Source organism: Trachypithecus francoisi, unplaced genomic scaffold (genome assembly GCF_009764315.1).
Source record: "Trachypithecus francoisi isolate TF-2019V2 unplaced genomic scaffold, Tfra_2.0 Lachesis_group6, whole genome shotgun sequence".
Lineage (NCBI taxonomy): Eukaryota > Metazoa > Chordata > Mammalia > Primates > Cercopithecidae > Trachypithecus > Trachypithecus francoisi.
The window spans coordinates 65,776,078-65,799,843 of NW_022681471.1; the positions used below are offsets into that span (position 1 = coordinate 65,776,078).

General features: G+C 36.8%; 1 protein-coding gene across 1 annotated transcript in view; it reads left to right on the forward strand.

Moving 5' to 3' along the window:
* The window catches only part of ATRX (ATRX chromatin remodeler), a 331,194-nt gene that overhangs the window by 179,401 nt on the left and 128,027 nt on the right, over nucleotides 1-23,766 (forward strand). Inside the window, 3 exon segments of the mRNA XM_033201745.1 lie at nucleotides 12,955-13,092; nucleotides 14,492-14,667; nucleotides 17,058-17,175. Coding sequence (XP_033057636.1) covers nucleotides 12,955-13,092; nucleotides 14,492-14,667; nucleotides 17,058-17,175 — 432 coding nt within the window.

Genomic DNA, 23,766 nt, shown 5'->3' on the forward strand with positions numbered 1-23,766 from the left:
GTAGAGTCTACAGAGACAGGCAGGCTTCCTTGAGCTGCTGTGAGCTCCACCCAGTTCGAGCTTCCCAGCGGCTTTGTTTACCTACTTAAGTCTCAGCAATGGCGGGCGCCCCTCCCCCAGCCTCGCTGCTGCCTTGCGGATAGATCACGGCAGACTGCTGTGTTAGCAGTGAGGGAGGCTCCGTGGGCGTGGGACCCTCCCGGCCAGGTGTGGGATATATTCTCCTGGTGTGCCTGTTTCCTTAAAGCGCAGTATTGGGGTGGGAGTTACCCGATTTTCCAGGTGTTGTGTGTCTCAGTTCCCGTGGCTAGGAAAAGGGATTCCTTCCCCCTTGCGCTTCCAGGTGAGGCGATGCCTCGCCCTGCTTCAGCTCTCGCTGGTCAGGCTGCAGCAGCTGACCAGCACCGATTGTCCGGCACTCCCTAGAGAGATGACCCCAGTACCTCAGTTGAAAATCCAGAAATCACCGGTCTTCTGTGTCGCTCGCGCTGGGAGTTGGAGGCTGGAGCTGTTCCTATTCGGCCATCTTGCTCCGCCCCCAATATTTTATTCTTTTTGAGCCTATTGGAAATGAAATTGTTTTAATTTTATTTTCAGATAGTTCTTTGTTAGTATATAGCAATACAACAGATTTTTGTATACTGATTCTGTATCCTGCAATTTAACTGAGTCATTTAGAAGTTCTAATAGTTGTGTGTGTGTGTGTGTGTGCGCGCACGCGATTTAGGGTTTTCTATTAAGAAAATCATACAATCGATGAGTAGAAATAGTTTTACTTTTTCCTTTCCAATATGAATATGTTTAACTTCTTTTTCTTGCATAATTGCCCTTCTTAGAAATTTCCATACAATGTTGAACGTAAGTGGTGAGAGCAGTTGGTTGTCATGTTTTTTATCTCAGGGAAAGCTTTCAGTTCTCCACCATTAAGTATGACATTAGCTGTGGATTTTTAATAGGTGTCTTTTATCAGGTTGAGTAAGTTATATTTTTTGTTTGTTTTGATAATTAAAAAAATAAATATCTAGATTACCGTTGTTAAAACTTAAGCGGGGCTGGTTTCTCCATTAGATTTTATTGGAAGTTCTTCAGGAAACTGAAGCTCTACTTTTATTTTCCTTTCCAGAGTATATATGAGTATTAGAGATAGTTCCTCTGCCGTAACTGGGTAACCATCTCCAACAAGAATCTTCTAATATCCATCATGTATAACATGGAATATATAAAACTGTAGTAGGTTTTAAGGTTTAGTGGTAGTATTTAGATATAATTTTCTTTGCCACTGAAGTCTAAAGTGTCAGGATCTGTTAAGTACTTCTAAATTTATTAGAAGGGATCTGTTAAGTATAACACTTAATTTTCCAGTACATGTTTTCCATTTTCTGCCCAATTTATTTTCTCTGATTTGGAACAAATTAGTGGTAGTGAAGAATCATATAAATGAAGCAGAGTATGTGAAGACTGAAGTTTGGGTGTAATGTCAAAGAAAAGTCTAAATTGAAGTTCAAGATGGAAGCAAAATGTCAGAACCAGACAGTTTTGAGTATGAGATTCTTAAGGATGAGCTGAAGTCGTAAACTTAAAAGGTAGGCTATTAGATCAGAAGCCTGGAAAATTGGGAGTATGTATTAGGATTGGAAACAGTATTTAGAGCTGACCAGAGTTAAGAGAGTAGTGTTCATCTTTGAACTTAGCTGCTCTGGTTATCTATTGCTGCATAACAATTATCCCAAGCCTTAGTAGCTTAAAGTGACAAGAATCAGCTTGGTGCAATGGCTCACACCTGTAATACCAATACTTTGGGAGGCCAAGGCAGGAGGATTGCTTGAGGCTGGGAGTTTGAGGCCAGCCTGGGCAACATAGTGAGACCCCATAGCTACAAAAAAAAAATAAAAGAATTAACCAGGTGTGGTGGCACACACCTGTAGTCTCAGCTATTCAGGAAACTGACATGGGGTGATTGCTTGAGTCCAGGAGTTCAAGGAAGCAGTGAACTATGATCACCGAGATCGTAATCATCACGGCGTGTGAGACCCAGTTTCTTGAACAAGAAAGTGACAACATTTTGTTACCTTTCCTATTTCTACTGGATCAGGGATTTAATAGAGGTTTACTTGGACAGTTCTAAACATTTTATCAACTTTTCTCTTTATGGTTTTTTATGGAAAAAATTCACCAATAGGTGGCAATGTAACACTGAAAAAGAATTTACATTTCACTATAATAGTATGTGACAAAACCATTATTTGACCTTTCTTCCCTAATTTACCATTTGTTTTGAGGCATATTTTTCTACTTAATGTACTTAAACTGATCTGGTGGAGTTTTCTAATTCACATTACTGTTTTTGGAAGAATGTTCCACATTTTGTAGTTTGAGAGGACATAATTTTTATGTGTATGTGTGAATGTGCATATGCACAATATTAATTCAAGGTACTCTTTGCTTTAAGCAATAAGATAGATCTATGTAATTTTATAAAATAATGACAGGTTTCCATAGGGTATTGAAGCATCTTAAGTTAACATAGTCTTTTAGTCACACTTGAATTTTTGAACAGAAGAAATTCTCTTCAAGTCTTTCTCTAAATTCCTGTTCTTCTGCTCCCCGGAGCCTCATGACTGCCATTCCCCCTGTAGTTTCTGTATAAATATTTCTAAGTGTAGGTATTTTGAAACCCTCCTATCTGATGTATATATGTCATTGTTTGGGAATGAAGTTTTCTAGAAAGTATAAAAGGTAACTAAAACATTTCATTTTATGTATGTATGTATGTATGTATGTATGTATTTAGGGGGCAGGGAGATGGGGATCTCATTCTGTTACCCAGGCTGGAGTGCAGTAGCATGATTATAGCTCACTGTAGCTTCAAATCCTGGGCCCAAGTGATCCTCCCAGTTCAGTCTTCTGAGGAGCTAAGACTACAGGAGTGTGCCGCCATGCCCAACTAAAAAATTTTTTTTTTTGGTAGAGACAGTGTCTTACTGTGTTGTCCAGGCTGGTCTTGAACTTCTGACAACACCCAGATAATTATTTGGAGATGAGGATCTCACTGTGTTACCCAGGCTGGTCTCGAACTGCTGACACACAACTAATTTTTTGGAGATGAGGGTCTTGTTATGTTGCTCAGTTTGATCTTGGTCTCCTGGCCTCAAGCAATCCTTCTGCCTCATCCTCCTGAGTAGTAGCTGGCATTACAGGTGTGAACCACTACGGCCAGCTAAAACTTACTCTTTTCAAACATTAAAAATACTTATTCGTAATTTTTTATGTTAGTAAATGTTATATACATTCCTATCTTATAATAATTCATATTCTATTAATATGATGAATAACATGTTTGATATATGAATAACAATTTAACTTTTTCAGTGACCGAGGGTTATTAATGAGTGCATTTACATTTTATTTATTTATTTATTTATTTATTTATTTATTTATTTGAGGCAGAGTCTCGCTGTGTCGCCCAGGCTGGAGTTCAGTAGCGCGATCTTGGCTCACTGCAAGCTCCGCCTCCCGGGTTCACGTCATTCTCCTGCCTCAGCCTCCTGAGTAGCTGGGACTACAGTCGCCCGCCACCACACCCAGCTAATTTTTAAAAAATTTTTAGTAGAGACGGGGTTTCACTGTGTTAGCCAGGATGGTCTCAATCTCCTGACCTCATGATCCGCCCGTCTCGGCCTCCCAAAGTGCTGGGATTACAGGTGTGAGCCACCGCACCCGGCCTACTTTTATTCTTAATTCTTCTAGTTCTTCAGATATCCTTACTAACGATAGGGCTACCACTCTCCTTCCATTGCCATGCTAACAAATAGTTCTTTTAAGTTAAAGAAATTATAAAAGTAATATATATCCTTAAGCAAAAGAAAAACAGAAGAAAATGTTGTATATTGAAAAGTAAAAGTTCCCTACCTCCTAGTCCCATTATTGTTTCATTTATATCCTTATAGGAATTTTTTGTGCTTACAGAAGCATGTACTTGGTATTGCAACATTTAGGTGGTCCTCAAAGCCACCCTCAGGCTTAGTAACTCATAAGAAGGACTCACAGAACTCAGAAAATCCATTAGACTCATGGTTATGGTTTATTATGGCAAAAATATACAAATAGGATCATAATATAGACAACTATTCTGTAACATACTCCTTTTTATTTAATAATATATTTGTCATATCTTTCAAGGTTTGCACATAGAGATATACATCTTTTTTTCAGATTATTATTTATTTTGTTTTTCTATAAGTTATTGGGGAACAGGTGGTATTTGGTTACATGAGTAGGTTCTTTAGCGGTGATTGGTGCATCTATCACCTGAGCAGTATATACTACACCATATATGTTGTCTTTTATCCCTCGCCCTCCTCCCAATCTTACCCCCAAGTCCCCAAAGTCCATTGTGTCATTCTTATGCCTTTGTGTCCTCATAGCCTAGCTCCCACATATCAGTGAGAACATTTGATGTTTGCTTTTCCGTTCCTGAGTTACTTCACTTAGAATAAAAGTCCCAAGTCTCATCCAGGTAATTGCAAATGCTGTTAATTCATTCCTTTTTATGGCTGAGTAGTATTCCATCGTATATATATGCCACAATTTCTTTATCCACTCATTGATTGATGGGCATTTGGGCTGGTTCCACAATTTTGCAGTTGTGAATTGTGCTGCTATAAACAGGCATGTGCAAGTATCTTTTTCGAATAATGACTTATTTTCCTCTGGGTAGATACCCAGTAGTGGGATTGCTGGATCAAATGGTAGTTCTACTTTTAGTTCTTTAAGGAATCTCCACACTGTTTTCCATAGTGGCTGTACTAGTTTACATTCCTACCAGCAGTGTATAAGTGTTCCTGATTGCTGCATCCACAACAACATCTACTGTTTTTCGATTATGGCCATGCTTGCAGGAGTAAGGTGGTATCACACTGTGGTTTTGATTTGCATTTCCCTGATCATTAGTAATGTTGAACATTTTTTCATATGTTTGTTGGCTATTTGTATATCTTTTGAGAATTGTCTATTCATGTTCTTAGCCCACTTTGTGATGGGATTGTTTGTTTTTTTCTTACTGATTTGTTTGAGTTCGCAGATGTATAGATGGTGAAGATTTTCTCCCACTCGGTGGGTTGTCTGTTTACTCTGCTGACTGTTCCTTTTGCTATGCAAAAGCTCTTTAGTTTAATTAGGTCCCAGCTATTTATGTTTGTTTTTATTGCATTTGCTTTTGGGTTCTTGATCAGGAAATCCTTGCCTAAGCCAATGTCTAGAAGGGTTTTTCTAATGCTATCTTCTAGAATTTTTATAGTTTCAGGTCTTAGGTTTAAGTCCTTAATCCATCATGAGTTGATTTTTGTATAAGGTGAGAGATGAGGATGCAGTTTAATTCTCCTACATGTGGGTAGGCAATTATCCCAGCACCATTTGTTGAAAAGGGTAGCTTTTCCCCCACTTTATGTTTTTCTTTGCTTTGTCGAAGATTAGTTGGCTGTAAGTATTTGGGTTTATTTCTAGGTTCTCTATTCTATTCCATTGGCCTGTGTGCCTATTTTTATACCAGTACCAAGCTATTTTGGTGACTGTGGCCTTTCAGAATAGTTTGAAATCAGGTAGTGTGACGCCTCCAGATTGGTTTTTTTTTTTTTTTTTTTGCTTAGTCTTGCTTTGGCTATGTGGGTTCTTTTTTGGTTCTGTATGAATTTTAGAATTGTTTTTTTCTAACTCTGTGAAGAATGATGGTGGTATTTTGATGGTGATTGCATTGAATTTGTAGATTGCTTTTGGCAATATGGTCATTTTCACAGTATTGATTCTACCCATTCATGAGCATGGGACGTGTTTCCATTTGTTTGTGTCATCTGTGATTGCTTTCAGCAGTGTTTTGTAGTTTTCCTTGTAGAGGTCTTTTGGATCCTTTGTTAGGTATATTCCTATCTTATTTATTTATGTATATATGTATGTATGTATGTATGTATGTATGCAGCTATTGTAAAAGGGGTTGAGTTCTTAATTTGATTCTCTAGTTGGTTGCTGTTGGTGTATAGAAGAGCTACTGATATGTGTACGTTAATCTTGTATCTGGAAACTTTGCCGAATTCCTTTATCAGTTCTAAGAGCTTTGTGGAGGAGTCTTTAGGGTTTTCAAGGTAAATGATTATATCATCAACGAACAGTGACGGTTTGACTTCCTCTTTACTGATTTGGATTCTGTTTATTGCTCTGGCTGGGACTTCCATACTATCTTGAAGAGGAGTGGTGAGGGCAGGCATCCTTGTCTTGTTTCTGTTCTCAGAGGGAATGCTTTCAGCTTTCCCCCATTTAGTATTATGTTGGCTGTGGGTTTGTCATAGATGGCTTTTATTACATTAAGGTGTGTCCCTTGTATGTCGATTTTGCTGAGGGTTTTAATCATATAGGGATGCTGGATTTTGTCGAGTGCTTTTTCTGCATCTATTGAGATGATCATGTGATTTTTTGTTTTTAATTCTGTTTATGTGGTGTATCACATTTATTTACTTGGATATGTTAAACCATCCCTGCATCCCTGATACGAAACCCACTTGATCATGGTGGATTATCTTTTTGGTATGTTGTTGGATTCAGCTAGCTAATATTTTTCTTAAGGATTTTAGCATCTATGTTCATCGAGGATTTTGGTCTGTAGTTTTCTTTTTTCATTGTGATCTTTCCTGGTTTGCTATTAGGGTGATACTGGCTTCATAGAATGAATTAGGGAGGGTTACTTCTTTCTCTATCTTGTGAGATAGTGTCAAAAGGATTGGTACCAATGCTTTGACTGTCTGGTAGAATTCTACTGTGACTTGGTCTTGTCCTGGACTTTTTTTTTTGAGATGGAGTTCACTCTTGTTGCCCAGACTGGAGTGCAATGGCACGATCTCGGCTCACTGCAACCTCCACCTCCTGGGTTCAAGCGCTTCTCTTGCCTCAGCCTCCCGAGTAGCTGGGATTACAGGCATGCACCACCACGCCCAGCTAATTTTGTATTTTTAGTAGAGACCGGGTTTCTCCATGTTGGTCAGGCTGGTCTCGAACTCCCGACCTCAGATGATCCACCCACCTCAGTCTCCCAAAGTGCTGGGATTACGGGCCGGAGCCACCACGCCCGACCTGGACTTTTTTTTGTTGGTAATTTTTAAATTGCCATTTCAATCTCTCTGCTTGTTACTGGTCTCTTCAGGGTATCTAATTCTTCCTGATTTAAGCTAGGAGGGTTGTATTTTGTCCCGGAATTTATCCATCTCTTGTAGGTTTTCTAGTTTATGTGCGTAAAGGTGTTCATAATAGCCTTGAATGATCTTTTATATTTCAGTGGTGTCAGTTGTAATATCTCCTGTTTCGTTTCTCAGTGACTTTATTTGGATTTTGTCTTCTTTTCTTGGTTAATCTTGCTAATAGTATATCAATTTTATTTATCTTTTCAAGGAACTAGCTTTTTGTTTCATTTATTTTTTGTATTTTTTTGTTTTGTTTTGTTTCCATTTCATTTAGTACTGCTCTGGTCTTGGTTATTTCCTTTCTTCTGCTGAATTTGGGTTTGGTTTGTTTTTGTTTCTCTAGTTCCTAGTGACCTTACATGGTCTGTTTGTGCTCTTTCGTACTTTTTGAGGTAGGCATTCAGGGCTATGAACTTTCCTCTTAGCAGTGCCTTAGCTGTATCCCAGAGGTTTTGATAGGTTGTGTCATTATTGTATTCAGGTCGAAGAATTTTTTAATTTCCATCTTGATTTTGTTTTTGACCCACTGCTCATTCCAGAGCAGGTTATTTTCCATGTGTTTGCGTGGTTTTGAAGGTTCCTTTTGGAGTTTATTTCCAGTTTTATTCCACTGTGACCTGAGAGAATGTTTGATATAATTTCAGTTTTCTTAAATTTATTGAGGCTCGTTTTATGGCCTATCATATGGTCTGTCTTGGAGAAATTTCCATGGGCTCCTGGATAGACTGTGTATTCTGCGGTTGTTGGATGAAATGTTCAGTATATATCTGTTAAGTCCATTTGTTCCAGGGTATAGTTTAAATCCTTTGTTTCTTTGTTGACTTTCAGTCTTGATGACCTGTCTAGTGCTGTCAGTGGAGTACTGAAACCACAACCCCCCATTATTGTGTTGCTTTTTATCTGATTTCTTAGGCCTATTAGTAATTGTTTTGTAAATTTGGGAGGTCCAGTGTTAGTTGCATATATGTTTAGGATTGTGATCTTTTCCTGTTGAACCAGGCCTTTTACCATTATATAATATCCCTCTTTGTCTCTTTTAATCACTGTTGCTTTTAAGTTTGTTTCATCTGATATAAGAATAACTACCCCTGCTCGCTTTTGGTGTCCATTTTCATTAAATGTCTTTTCCCACCCCTTTACTTTAAGTTTATGTGAGTCCTTATGTGTTAGGTGAGTCTCCTGAAGACAGCAGATAGTTGTTTGGTGAGTTCTTATGCATTTTGGATCTTTTATTTATTTATTTATTTATTATTATTTTTTGAGACAGAGTCTTGTTCTGTAGCCAGGCTGGAGTGCAGTGGCGATCTTGGTTCACTGCAACCTCCGACTCCCGGGTCAGGCGATTCTCTTGCCTCAGCCTCCCGAGTAGCTGGGATTACAGGTGCGTGCCACCACGCCCAGCTAATTTTTGTATTTTTAGTGGAGACAGAGTTTCACCATGTTGGCCAGGATGGTCTCGATCTCTTGACCTCGTGATCTGCCGCCCAAAGTGCTGGGATTACAGGCATGAGCCACCGCACCTGGAGGTTCTGAATCTTTTAGGTGGAGCATTTAGGCTATTTACATTCCATGTTAGTATGGAAATGTGAGCTACCATTGCATTCATTATGCGCCTTGTTGCCTGCATACTTTGGGTTTTTCATTTTGTTTTTTGTTTTGGTTTTTTAACTTGTATTTTTGTTTTATAGGTCCTGTGTGATTTATGCTTTAAAGAGGTTCTGTTTTGATGTGTTTCTAGCATTTGTTCCAGGATTTTGAGCTCCTTTTAGCAGTTCTTGTAGTGGTGGCTTGGTAATGGCAAATTCTCTCATTTGTTTGTCTGAAAATGACTGTATCTTTCCTTCATATGTGATGCTTAGTTTCGCTGGATACAAAATTCTCAGCTGATAATTGTTTTGTTTGAAGTGAATGAAAATAGGACCCCAATCCCTTCTAGCTTGCAGGGGTTTCTGCTGAGAAATATGCTATTAATCTGATAGGTTTTCCTTTATAGGTTACCTGGTGCTTCTGTCTCACAGCTCTTAAGATTCTTCCTTCGCCTTAACTTTGGATAACCTGATGACAGTGTGCCTAGGCGAAGATATTTTTGCGATGAATTCTCACGTGTTCTTTGCGCTTCTTGTATATGCATATCTAGGTATCTAGCAAGGCCAGGGAAGTTTTCCTTGATTATTCCCCCAAATATATTTTCCAAGTTTTTAGAATTGTCTTCTTTCTCAGGAACACTGATTATTCTTAGGTTTGGTCATTTAACATAATCCCAGACTTCTTAGAGGCTTTGTTTGTATTTTCTTATTCTTTTTTCTTTGTCTTTGTTGGATTGGGTTAATTTGAAGATCTTGTCTTCTAGCTCTGAATTTCTTTCTTCTACTTGATCCATTCTATTGCTGAGATTTTCCAGAGCATTTTGCATTTCTAAAAGTGTGTCCAATGTTTCCTGAATTTTTGATTGTTTTTTCTTTATGCTATCTGTTTCCTTGAATATTTCTCCCTTCACTTCTTGTATCATGTTTTGAATTTCCTTGCATTGGGTTTTGCCTTTCTCTGGTCCCTCCCTGATTAGCTTAATAACTAATGTCCTGAATTCTTTTTCAGGTAAATCAGGGATTTCTTCTTGGTTTGGATCCATTGCTGGTGAACTACTGTGATTTTAGGGGGGTGTTGACGGGCCTTGTTTTGTCATATGACTAGGGTTGGTTTTCTGCTTCCTTCCCATTTGGGTAGGCTCTGTCAGAGGGAAGGTCTAGGGCTGAAGCCTGTTGTTCAGATTGTTTTGTCCTACAGGGTATTCCCTAGATGTAGTACTTTCCCCCTTTTCCTGTGGATGTGGCTTCCAGTGATTGTTGTCTCTCTTCTGGGTCTAGCCACCCATCGAGTCCACCCAGCTCCAGGCTGGTACTGGGGTTTGTCCGCACAGAGTCCTGTAATGTGAACCGTATATGGGTCTGTCAGGCATGGATACTAGCGCCTGAACTGGTGGAGGTGGCGCAGGATGCAATGGACTCCATGCCGGTCCTTGGCTTTGCTGGTTTAATGCTCTGTTTTTGTGCTGGTTGGCCTCCGGCCAGGAGGTGGCGCTTTCCAGAATGCATCAGCTGTAGTAGTGTGGGTGGTGGGCGGGGCCCTAGAACTCCAAAGAGTATTTGTTCTTTGTTTTCTGCTATAAGGGTGATTAGGGAAGGACCATCAGGTGGGGTCGGGGATAGGCGTGTCTGAGCTCAGCCTCTTCTTGGGTGGGTCTTGCTGTGGCTGCTGTGGGGGATGGGGTGAGATTCCCAGGTCACTGGAGTTGTGTACCTAGAAGGACTATGGTTGCCTCTGCTGAGTCATGCAGTTTGTCAGGGAAGTGGAGGGAAAGCCAGCAGTCACAGGCCTCACCCACCTCCCACGCCAACTGAAAGGCTGGAAGGCTGGTCTAGTCTCACTCCCACCATGCACCGCCCCCCCGCCCCGCCCCATCCCGCCCCCCAAACAGCCCAGAGTGTGTTTCCTGGGGGAGGGCGAGTCTGCCTTGAAAACTTGCCAGAGTGTGTTTCCTGGGGGAGGGCGAGTCTGCCTTGAAAACTTGCCAGAGGTTTTCCACCTCCAAGCTGCAAAAGAAAGGACTTTAGTTCATCCCCCACCTGTGAAATCTGCAATCTGGATTTGCCCCCTCACCCGGAGTTCTGGCCCGGAGGCTTCTCGCCCCATTCAAATTGTTAAGAAGTTCAGCTACAGAAGTCTTTCTTCCTGTGGAGTTTTACCTCCTGCTCTGATGGCCACCCTCCTGATGGATCCCTGTGTTGCCAGGCAGGAATGGGCTGCTTGGGGATCCAGCGATCTCCCAGTGCCTTTCTGCTACTTCCTCTACCCCTGTATTTCGCTTGGCTTGGCTCTCTAACTTGACTCAAATCCAGGTAAAGTCGGGAATTTCTCCTGCAAACAAACCTTCAGCTTCTCCAGTGGGGGTGTGTCTTCATCATTAATTTTAACTCTGTGACTTATTCCATTATCCCATGGTTTAAGCCCCATTTACCAGATCCCCTCTGACAAATTTTTAGATTGTTTTCAATTTTCCTCCATAACAAACCGTGCTGCAGAGAACATTCTTTTTGTGTATCTTTGGGTGCCTGTGGAAGAATATCTTTGGGACCAATGCCTAGAAATTGAAATAAGGGTCAAAGGGTTTATACATTTTGCATTTTGATAGTTATTGTAAAATTGACTTCCAAAATGTTTGATACTAATTTAGACACCCACAGAGTGTATGAGAGTACCCATTTCAACGCATCCTCATGGATATGGAATATTAAGTGGTAAAACCATTTAAATCACTTCTGTAAAAGGCATTATTTTCTCTGTAGAAAATGTTTTCAGATTTAAAGTAAGGCATGCATAATTTTTAAATACAAAGCTAGAGATTTTAGTTTTACAAGATATTAGTAGTTTTTTTTTTTTTACTATTTGTGTAGCCCCAACTGAATACTGAATAACAGTTGTTATTATTTGGTCTGTCGTACTGAAGCAGTTACTTTTGAAGTCATGTAAAAGTTGCATTTTCTCTAATGCTTACCAGATGGGGGATAGTTTGACAGCTGCTTTGTTGAAATCAGCAATTAAGTAATATGTGTGTATATGTTAACCAGCAAGCAAATTGAGTATGTATTATACCCTAGAAAAAATATATATCAGCTGGACCTGATGGCTTATGCCTGTAATCCCAGCACTTGGGAGGCAGATCACTTGAGTCAGGAGTTCAAGACCACCAGCCTGACCAACATGGTGAAACCTCATCTTTACTAAAAAGACCAAAAAATTAGCCAGGCGTGGTGGCAGGCACCTGTAATCCCAGCTACTCGATAGGCTAAGACAGGAGAATTACCTGAACCGGGGGGTGGAGGTTGCAGTGACCCAAGATTGCGCCACTGTACTACAGCCTGGGCGACAGAGCGAGACACCATCTCAAATTAAAAAAATAAAAAATAAAAAAGGAAAAAATATATATATCTGTTATTTTAACAAATAAGCCTTTCTAAAAGAGTCCACAAATGCTGTGGAACGTATTTGTTCATTTACAAATGCATTCCATAGTAATAAAATATTGTTGCTTTTTTATATTGCAATCCCAAATATTTTCTGAGTTTAAGCTTTTCAGATCTTTTATAGCTAGAAAGCTGTTCTCCCTACCCTCCAAACCCATGTAACAACCAGTTTCACTTTCTTTTATCAGTTAAAATTTTTCCCCAGCAATGAATGTTATTGAGCTAAGTGGGAAATATTATATGGTCTATTGTGACATATATTATTCTTAAAGTGTAAGTTTTGAAATTTTCTTTTCAAGTATGTGTACATTGCTCTTAGTCTTTGCTGATAGTTTAAGTTGATGTACTAATGCTGAAATAGCTTTAAAGACTTTTCAATTTTAAAAGACATTTTAAAAAATAAGCTATATCTGTTAGGGGGACCTTTTTCCCTCTTGTTGTTTTTATTTTTGCTTATTTTTGTATACTCAGAGGACTTTGAATACCATTTATAGTAGTACTTCAATACTGTACCATTTGGATATAATTAGTATGATTAGTGTTGTATTAACCAAATACAGGAGCAGATAAAATATGTTTATACTTACAGTGATGTCATTTTATCTCCTTTAAGATCAGCACTTTAAAGGATTGACTTTATTTACTTAAATGGATCACATTTTCAGTTTTATTGTATATTAATTGTGTTATTTTTCTATATATTTTTGTAGGCCCTGATTTTGTTGTTTGTGATGAAGGCCACATTCTAAAAAATGAAGCATCTGCTGTTTCTAAAGCTATGAATTCTATACGATCAAGGAGGAGGATTATTTTAACAGGAACACCACTTCAAAATAACCTAATTGAGTGTGAGTTAATATCTCTGATTATGCAGTATAATATCGGTATTTCCTCAGATAATATGTTTGTAACTTTACCATTTGGCCTTTCTTCTACTTACTCTAGTATAATCCTAGACCATGATCTACATACGTTCATCTTAGTCTGCTGTGAAAGAATAACATACTTTTCAAATGAGATGCTTTATAAATATGAGTGGTAAAAGACAGTCAAGAGATACGCCATTGTGAATGCTCATATATAAATATGGAATGTGATTTATTACAAGAGTATCAGAAGTCTTAATGATTGCTTTAAAAAGTACATAAGCATATATGATTACTCCAGATAATTGTAAGGAGATTTTCCAGTTTTGGGGCATGTACTGTTAAGAAATCAAGAAGAAATGGGAACCGTGAACATTTCAGTAAAGTGGAAATGGGAGAAGGAGAGGTTTGCTGAATCCATGGCAGGACAGTTTGCTAAGGCTAAAGGTAGTTGATGTAAACCTAGGGAAGTGAGTTGTGAATTTCTCTCATTTTCATATGTCTGTGGTGACACTAAAGAAGGCAACATGAGATTATTCAGCAAGTAACAAATTGAAATTTCCTGTTGTAATCGCTCACTTTTTTTCCCACTGTAATGGCTTTTTGTTATTTTTCTCTGTGTTACATTCCTTTAGTATATTTATGGTAACTTTTTGCTATTTTATTGTTTGTGATACTAGTCATTCACTTTAGCCTATACTTTATGTTGTTTTTATCTGTTCCAGTTTCCTCTTTTCTGTTCTATTACCCTATTTATAGAAATGCTGTTTCATATTGTGGTCCTATATAGTATGGGACAAGTGATAGCTCTATTCATTTTTACAAAATGGGTTAGTCTTACAAAATACATTAGTAATTAGTTTATTTTTAACTATTTGTGTAGCCCCAACTGAATACTGAATAACAGTTGTTATTATTTGATCTCTCAAATATTATTTGATTATTCTGGAAATGAATCAGTTAATATAAATTAACTTGCATAGTAGCTTATTACTCCTTTTATTGTTTTAACTTAGTATCTCCTTTCTTCACAAGATAGCCTCACAGACCATAAATCATGGTTAGATTAATGGACAAATGTTTTATACTTCATATCTCTTATAAAGAATAGTGAGCTTGAATAAAATGTCCTTAGGTATTTTTTAAAAACATTCATGTCTAGTATTTAGGGATGGTTTTTACTTCAGTTTTCTCTCTCGTTTCAGTAATTCACTTGTAGATCAGACTTATAACCATGTTTATTCTATACTTAGCTTGATATTCTTTTTTTGTGGCTTAATTCTAATGCATGTGTTTCTGACGTGAACATTTCATTGGGGAATTTTTCTAAGTCTTTTCAACCATTGTTAATGTTGTTAATGAATAATGTCTTCTCTCTTAGATCATTGTATGGTTAATTTTATCAAGGAAAATTTACTTGGATCCATTAAGGAGTTCAGGAATAGATTTATAAATCCAATTCAAAATGGTCAGTGTGCAGATTCTACCATGGTAGATGTCAGAGTGATGAAAAAACGTGCTCACATTCTCTATGAGATGTTAGCTGGATGTGTTCAGGTACAGATACGTTCCATAGTAGTAAAATATTCTTACTTTGTTATATTACAATCCCAACATATTTTCTGACCTTAAAGTTTAATAATTTTGTGTTTTCTTTCCCACTCTTTCAGTAGTTTTACAGTTATATCTCCTTGCATTGTCTTCAAAAATTTCTGCTGCATTCAACTTTTAAAAAAGAAGTTCCGCTGAGAAGTTTAAAGCATAGTTAATTCATTTGCCAAGTGTAAAGCCTCATATCTTATTATGTTAATGTTTAGATTTTTCATCCTTAAAATAGGGAGTTCCTTAAGAGGAACACAACTATCGTGATAAAGTTCCTATGCTCACCCTAATTCTATAGTATAGTATTATAAATCTCACATTTTTGAAATGGTTATAGGAAAGGCCAGTACGAAATAAGAGAGGTGCCATTTTTATCCTGGAGAAACAGTTTTGTTACTTTCAATTATATATAATAACCTGAATAGACTAGTGGTGTTGTTTACGTACAGATTTTCAGTGAATCTATATTAATGAATGGATAAATATCTAGAGACTGAGCTGGCAGTTAATAGATCTCAAGATATGCACTTTCTCTGCAAACGTTAGGTACTAATGATAGCCTCAGAGATGTTTTAACAAATGAGACAGGCTATTCTTTTGGTTGGATATATAGTTTGCCCTCCATATTTGCGGGTTTTGTATCCATGGATTCAACCTACCATGAATCAAAAATATTTAAAAAAATAGATAAAATGGACAGAGGCTAGGTACAGTGGTGCACACCTGTAATTCCAGCACTTTAAGAGGCCAAGGTGGGAGGATCACTTGAGCCCAGGAGTTCAGGGCTGCAGTGAGCTAAGATCATACCACTGCACTCCAGGCTGGATAGCAGAGCAAGACCCTGTCTCTAAAAAAAAGTTTTAAAAAATTAACCAGGCACGGTGGTGCGCACCTATAGTCTCAGTCACTTGCGAGGCTGAGGCAGGAGGATTGCTTGAGCCCAGGAATTCAAGACTGCAATGAGCTAAGATCATGCCACTGCACTTCAGCCTCAATGACAGAGTAAGACCCTGTCTCTTAAAAAAAAAAAGAAAATAAAATTAAGAGAAAAATGGATGACTGTGTCTGTACTGAACATGTACAGACTTTTTTCTTGTCATTATTGCTTAAACAATAGAGTATAACAACTATTACATAGTATTTGTATTGTGTTGGGCATTATAAGTAATCTAGGGATGATTTAAAGTATATGGGAGGATGTTTATAGGTTATATGCAAACACTACATTATTTATATAAGTGACTTGAGCTTTCATGGATTTTGATATCTGTGGAGGTGTGGGTGGGTTCTGGAACCAGTATTCCCATAGATACTGAGGGATGACTGTACTTGCCATCATTATAAGGAGTAGTTGTTCCATTTGGTCAGATTGGCTACACGTGCTACATGTACTCTGTTTCTGTATTGCCGCTACTACCCAGGCAGCATTTTTCCTTCTGGTTTAAGTAGTAATTTCTATTTAGCACACTGGTGTTCTGTTTTTCTATTCTTATAATAAAATGGTTTCAAGAGTGCTTGTAGATGGATTGCTTTCTTAATTGGGCAAATATTCCCTCTAAAATTATATGTTATTGTTTGACATATTAGCATATCCTTCTCAGAAGCCAACTCAGACTGCATTAGACTTTGATTCCTAGGTCTTTTTTTTTTTTTTTTTTTTTTGAGACGGAGTCTAGGTTTGTCGCCCAGGCTGGAGTGCAGTGGCCGGATCTCAGCTCACTGCAAGCTCCGCCTCCCGAGTTTACGCCATTCTCCTGCCTCAGCCTCCCAAGTAGCTGGGACTACAGGCGCCCGCCACCTTGCCCGGCTAGTTTTTTGTATTTTTTTTTTTTTTAGTAGAGACGGGGTCTCACCATGCTAACCAGGATGGTCTCGATCTCCTGACCTCGTGATCCGCCCGTCTCAGCCTCCCAAAGTGCTGGGATTACAGGCTTGAGCCACCGCGCCCGGCCTCCTAGGTTTTACTATATGATTAAAGCAAGTCATTTTGCTAACACTACCTACTACATCCTCTCCACACCTTTTGTTATTTTTGTTTCTGTACAGGGAAGACTATTTCGAAAACTTAAATTGCTCACTTGGTAATGTGACTGCTTCAATTTAAAACCTACCTGGTGTGTGGCAGTATTTTTTTTTTACCAGTGTACCATATTGTATAGTCATATAAAATACATTGTGTAGAAAATTATGGGTTTAGAAAGGGTAAATATATTTAAGAAAATGTTTTTTATATGGTTAGTGCCTATTTATTTATGTGTATATTTCAGTTATAAGCAATGAGAATTTGTAGTTCATTCCTGTTAAATATTTAGATTAATTTTCATTCTCTTTCTTGTTAATTACAGAGGAAAGATTATACAGCATTAACAAAATTCTTGCCTCCAAAACACGAATATGTGTTAGCTGTGAGAATGACTCCTATTCAGTGCAAGCTCTATCAGTACTACTTAGATCACTTAACAGGTAACCAATACACCTTGTTGATTTCATCTTCTCTATAAAGACATTCTTTTTCCAAAGATTATTCCAGTTGTCTTACTATGTCTGTTCTTTTTCAGTTTTGCATTTGAATAAAATGGGTATGCTTAAAAGCATAAAATATTTCTAATTAAAAAACACTGATGCTGTCAAAATTAAAATCAAGAAGCAAACTGATGAAAAAGATATACAGCACATATGAATAGTGCCCTTAATTTGTAAAGAGCTTTTATTTCAGAAAAATTATGAATGTGAATAAATCCATAAAAGAAGATATACAAAATTCCAGAGTATTTTTTAAAAAGTATTCACCCACATTAATAATAAAAGGCATATAAGTTAAATTCATGAGTTTGTTTCTCAGTTATTTAATTAACAAAGATTGAAGGCAGAAAAGGTAACATGGAAGGCAAGGCATGTAGTATGCACTCCATGTTATTATAAAAATGCACACAAATGCCTAAAATACACCAAAATGCTAACAGAAGTTGTTTTCTGGGTGTTTTTGTTATGAAGACCTTCTAGTTTATTTCTTGTATTTTTCTATGCTTTAAAAAAAATACAATGAGTAGTTATTGTTTTACCATCAATAAGCTTTTGCGTGTGTGTGTCTGTGTCCCTCTGTGCCTGAAGATGTCTGTCTTCACACAACAAAACCTTTGGACTGGAGTGAGATTTCTTATTGTTGGTCACTTATTCTGGTACATTTCCCCAAATGATATTACATATTTAATTAGGAGATACAGGTTAGAGGGTGCTCTTTGGCCCATTGTGAATACAGTAATTGATCAAAAAAATGGAGGATGGAAGTATGTATACACATATTAAAATGATAATTATAGCTAAGTACTCTTTTTGTAATAGCAGTGCATCCTAAAGAGTAATATGATGATGGTTCTCAAGAAACATTCTGCTGGGGAAAACAGTATTTGAATCTTAGTATTTTATGGAACTGCTTTTTTGCTCTTATAAAAACAATTTTTGTACTGACTTTTGGAAGAAAATCAGTTCCAATAAAGCACACATTTTCATTTGTATATCTATCAGAAGCTGGTAGATTTACTATACTATTCTTTTTTGAATAATAAAAATTGCAGGCATAATTAAATAACCAAATAGTATCCCAATGAGAGAGTTGCTGTGTAGTTTAAAAGAGGGATGTTCAGATCTGTCTTTCATTAATCTCTGAGTGATAAGGAGTAATAAATTTAGTCATTTAATATTTTTTCCTTTTAAAATGTTTTATATTAGGGAAAATGCTCACAATAGTGTTTTCAGATTTTATAGAATTGTCTTTAATAACCAATCATAGGCTGGGCATGGTGGTTCATGCCTGTAATCACAGCACTTTGGGAGGCCAAGGTGGGAGGATGACTTGAGCTCAGGAGTTCAGAACCAGCCTGGGCAGCATAGTGAAACCTCATCTCCACAAAAAATAAAAAAATTAGCCAGGTATGGTAATGCACACCTGTAGTCCCAGCTACTTGGGAGGCTGAGGCAGGAGGTTTGCTTGAGCCTAAGAGGTCAAGACTGCAGTGAGCCATGATTGTGCCACTGCATTTCAGCCTGGGCAACAGAGCACTACCTTGTCTCAGCAACAACAACAGTCACAAATGTTAACTGCTCAGGTATAGATGTTAAGCTCTACCCTTTTGAGTTGACCTCATGGAGGTAGATAGTAGAATGATAGATACCCAAGTCTGGGAAGTATGTGTATGTTGAGGGAGGGATAGAGAGAGGTTGGTTAATGGGTACAGACATGTATTTAGATAGAAGGAATAAGTTCTACTGTTCGATGGCAGAATGGGGTGACTATAGTTAGCAACAATGCATTGTATATTTCAAAATAGCTAGAAGAGAGGGCTCGAAATGTTCCCAGCATATAAAAGTGATAAATACTCAAGGTGATGGATAGCCTGAATACCCTGACTTGATCATTGAGTATTCTATGGATGTAACAAAATATCACATGTACTCCCAAAATATGTATAAATATTATGTATCAATTTTTAAAAATTTTTAAAACTTACTCTTTTTGAGAGCAATGCAATTATTTAAGAATTTAGGGGGCTTTGCTTTATTCTTTGTGACTGTCATTGATAGGAGTAAATATCTAAAGTGCTAATTGCCATAGCTAAAATCTGAAAGATGCGATTGTTAAATTATCATCTGGTACCGTGAATCTTTAAGTTTTAAGGTGTGGGGTTTCCCCCTTACCAAATGCAATATTACCTGTAGAGTAGAATAACCTGAGTTCAATAACCCCTTTGAAAAACATTCATAAAAGGCCAAGTGGGTTATATTAATGGCTACTCTTGTCTTGATTCTCAGTACAGATCTTCACAGTATTTCTCTTGAAATATCACCTGCCTATTTTACTTGCATTTAAAATGTTTGGTATTTTATCTGTTAAATATTCCAGAAATTTTTGTTTCTACATTAGGCTTTTTTAGACTGTGGTTACTTTTAAGAAGTTCACCCAAATTTTGTTTTTAACATTAGCAGCAGTTTCATGTTAATTTTAGTGATAATTTATAATATGTTTAATATTTGCAGAATGAAAGTCCTAAGAGACTGGCTGTTAAAGAATATTGAAGAAATCTAAAATCCTCTTAATTTTTCTTAGTTCTCTTTTTTTCAGTGTAATTCTATGGTTTGCCTTTTATTGTCAGGTATCAGAAGTTTATAATAACACGTAAGTCTCTGCAATTCAGTAAACACTTAAGGTTTTATAAGCATGTGGATACTTAGTTTTTTAATAACTAAATATTAGTCTGGCTTTAAACTTAAAATCCACATGCTGTCTTATTTTGACAACTGTGCAAAAAGTAGAACACAGGAAAAGATAGCCTATGGAATGTGAGAAAATATTGCAAAACATGTATCTGATAAGGGATTCACATGCAGAATATAGTTGTCCCATGGTATATGTGGGGGATTGGTTCTAGGACCTGCCTGTGTATACCAAAATTTGCTCATACACAAATCCCACAGAACCTGCATATATGAAAAGTCAAACATGGGTTTGACATTCTGTGAATATTGTATTTTCAATCAACATTTGGTTGAAACAAAATCTGTGTATAAGTGGACCCATGTGGTTTAAACCTTTGGTGGACAGGGTTCAACTGTATGTAAAGAATTCCTGCAACTCAACAACAAAGAAACAGTCTGTTTCAAAGAGAAGCAAAAGATTTGAATAGAAATTTCTCTAAAGAAGATATACAATGCTCAACATATCTCCTCATTAGAGGAATGCAAATCAAAACTACAGTGAGATACCATTTCACACCCATTGTAGTGGCCATTGTGAAAAAAAAAAAAAAGGAAAATAAGTGCTTAAGAGGATGTGGAGAAAGTGGAACCCTGTACATTGCTAGTAGGAATGTCAGATGTGGAAAAACATTGTAGTAGTAACTCAGAAAGTTAAATATATACCATTCGATCTAATAGTTCCACTTATAAGTACACCCAAAAGAATTGAAAGCAGGAACTCAAACAGATACTGAGACACTTATGTTTATAGTTGCATCATTCATAATGGCAAAAAAAAACGTGGAAGCAACCCAAATGTCCACTGATGGATGAATGGATAAACAAAATGTGGTATGGACATACTTCAGTGGAATATTACTCAGCCTCATAAAGGAGGGAAATTCCAACATTTGCTACCACATAGATGAAGCTTGAAGACATTAATGCTAAGTGAAAGAAATCAGACACAAAAAGGCAAATACTGTATAATTCTGCTAAAGGTACCTAGAGTAGTCAAACTCTATGAGTAGAAAGTAGAGTCGTGGTTACGAGGTTCTGGGGGATAAAGGGTGTGGGAAGTTACTGTTAATGGGTACTAAGTGTCTGTTTGGAATGATGAAAAAGTTCTGGAAATAGAGAGTGATGATTTTTGTACAACATTGTGATTATACTTAATGCCACTGAATTGTGTACTTAAAAACTGATTAAATATTTATTTTATTTTTATTTTACTTTAAGTTCTGGGATACATGTGCAGAACGTGCAGGTTTGTTACATAAGTATACATGTGCCATGGTGGTTTGCTGCACCTATCAAGTTGTCATGTAGGTTTTAAGCCCCACATGCATTAGGTTTTTCCTAATGGTCTTCCTCCCCTTGCTCCCAACCCCCCGATAGGCCCCAGTATGTGATGTGCCCCTCCCTGTGTCCATGTGTTCTCATTTAAAACAGTAAATTTTTTAAATGTATATTTTACTATAATTTAAGAAGTACCCCCAAACGGAGCACAGTAATATGCTTTTGTCTCTAAAAATACATGGACCCAAGTGCCACTCTTTAGAGATTGATTCAAAAGGTCTGGAGTAGAGCCCATGCATCTGCATTTTTATGAGCCCTACAGGTGATTCTGATGGACCATCAGCTTAAGAATCATTGCTCCAAATTTTTTTCTTTGTAAGGGGTGAGCTGAGACCTGAGATGAGTGAACTAGACAAGGGGAACGTGGAGAAATTAACACTGAAGTGTTAACTTTGGTGATTTTCTCTAAGTGGTGGAAATATTAATTCTTTTGTATTTTACTTGTTATGTACATTTCTGCAAAATTACAAAATCCAAGAAATATACATATATGTAAAACTTCCATAATCAGAAAAATACTTCAAAGTTTCATTTTGTTTTTAATTGACACATTAATTGTACATATTAATAGGCCCAGAGTGATATTTTGATACGTGTATACATTGTGTAATGATAAAATTAGAGTAATTTAGTATATCTGTCACTTCAAACACTTGTCATTGCTTTGTGGTGAGAACATTCAAAATTCTCTCTTCTAGCTATGTTTTAAAATTTTATTTCTTTTAATTGTCATTGCTTTGTGATGAGAACATTCAAAATTCTCTCTTCTAGCTATTTTTTAAAATTTTATTTCTTTTAATTAAAAATATTTATTTAAACATTTTTTATATAGAGAGATGGGTCTTGCTATGTTGCCCAGGCTCATCTTGAACTACTGGCTCAAGTGATATCCCATCTCAGCCTCCCAAAGTGCTGGGATTACAGGTGTGAGCCACCGTGCTCAGGCTCATCTAGCTATTTCAATAAGTTTAAAAAAAAATTAAGTTAAATTTAGTGTTTAAAAATATTATGACTAACATTGGAATAGTGTACTTCAAGCTGCGAAAATAATGTATAATAGTAATTTCCAAATGTGGTTGTACTGTCAGAATCACCATTAAACGGAGAACACTCCTAAACTGGGAAAGATAAAATGATACTAAGTGTTGTTGAGGCTACAGAGAAATGGGCCCTCTTGATGGTAGCATAAATTGGACAGTAATTTGGAAAGGGACCTCAAAATTAATTCAATTGTAAGCTTTTTTCCAAAGGAAATGGTCAGAAATGTATGCAGAGATTTATATTAAAGGATGTTAATCTCAGGGTTTGTTTCTAAGCTTAGTTTTCTGGCTGCAGAAATAGCAATGTGTGTTCATTGTGAATATATGTGAAATATTGAAAGGCACTGATACAATAAAAGCTACCTATAATCTCATAAACTATAATTTGGAACCACTACTTATTTAATATTTGATATCTTTCTTTCCAGTTTTTAAAATGTATGTGTGACACTTAAATGTCATAAGCACACACTACATAACCACACAATACATATACATGTGTTTATATACTGTGTGTGTGTATATATATATATTTTTTTAATGGCTGGAATTATATTATCCAGCTTGTGACCTAAAGTGAACTGTTACCTGTTGTGGCATTATTTATAATAACAAAAAATTGGAAATTAACTCAAATCTTCAACTTTTGGGGATAGTTTATATTATGGTATATCACGATAATCTAATACCATGCAGGAAGATACAATAAATATTATAACATGGAATATTGTGTGTTAATAATTAGGAATATATAGAATAAGTATATTATGTAATAAAGATGAAATAGTACCCATTTCTGTGAAATAAAAAGGATGTGTATGAAAATGCATAGCAAAGTGATCAAAAAGATAATGCCACAAAATACTTTTTAGTGTTCACTCTAATATTTTCAAATTAGTAGAATTGTGTCTATAATGTGTATTATGTATTAAATTACCTCTTCAAATTTGGCTCTATCCCTTTCTCTCTGTTTTCATATGACATTTATCAGCTCTTCTTACTCCATCAACCACGTCTCTTAAGATCTCTTCCGTATTCCTGATCATTTTAACTCTGCTGCATTAAGTTAGTATATTCTGACATATCTTCCAGCTAAGTAGTTTTTGTCTTTGGATGTGTGTCTTATGCTATTAAGAGGAATTTAATTGAAATGTAAAACTCAATGACTTTCTCCTAAGGTCAGGAACAAAACAAAGATGTCACTTTTGCCTCTTATATTTAACATTTTCTAGAGGTTCTGGCCAGGACAATTATACCAGAAAACTAAAAGTATTCCACAGTGTCATGGAAGGGGTAAAACTATTTCAATTTGCAAGTGACATGATATTATATAGAGACAAAAATTATTGTTTTAAGTTTTGTGGGTACATAGTAGGTGTATACATTTATGGGGTACATGAGATATTTTAATGCAGCCGTACAA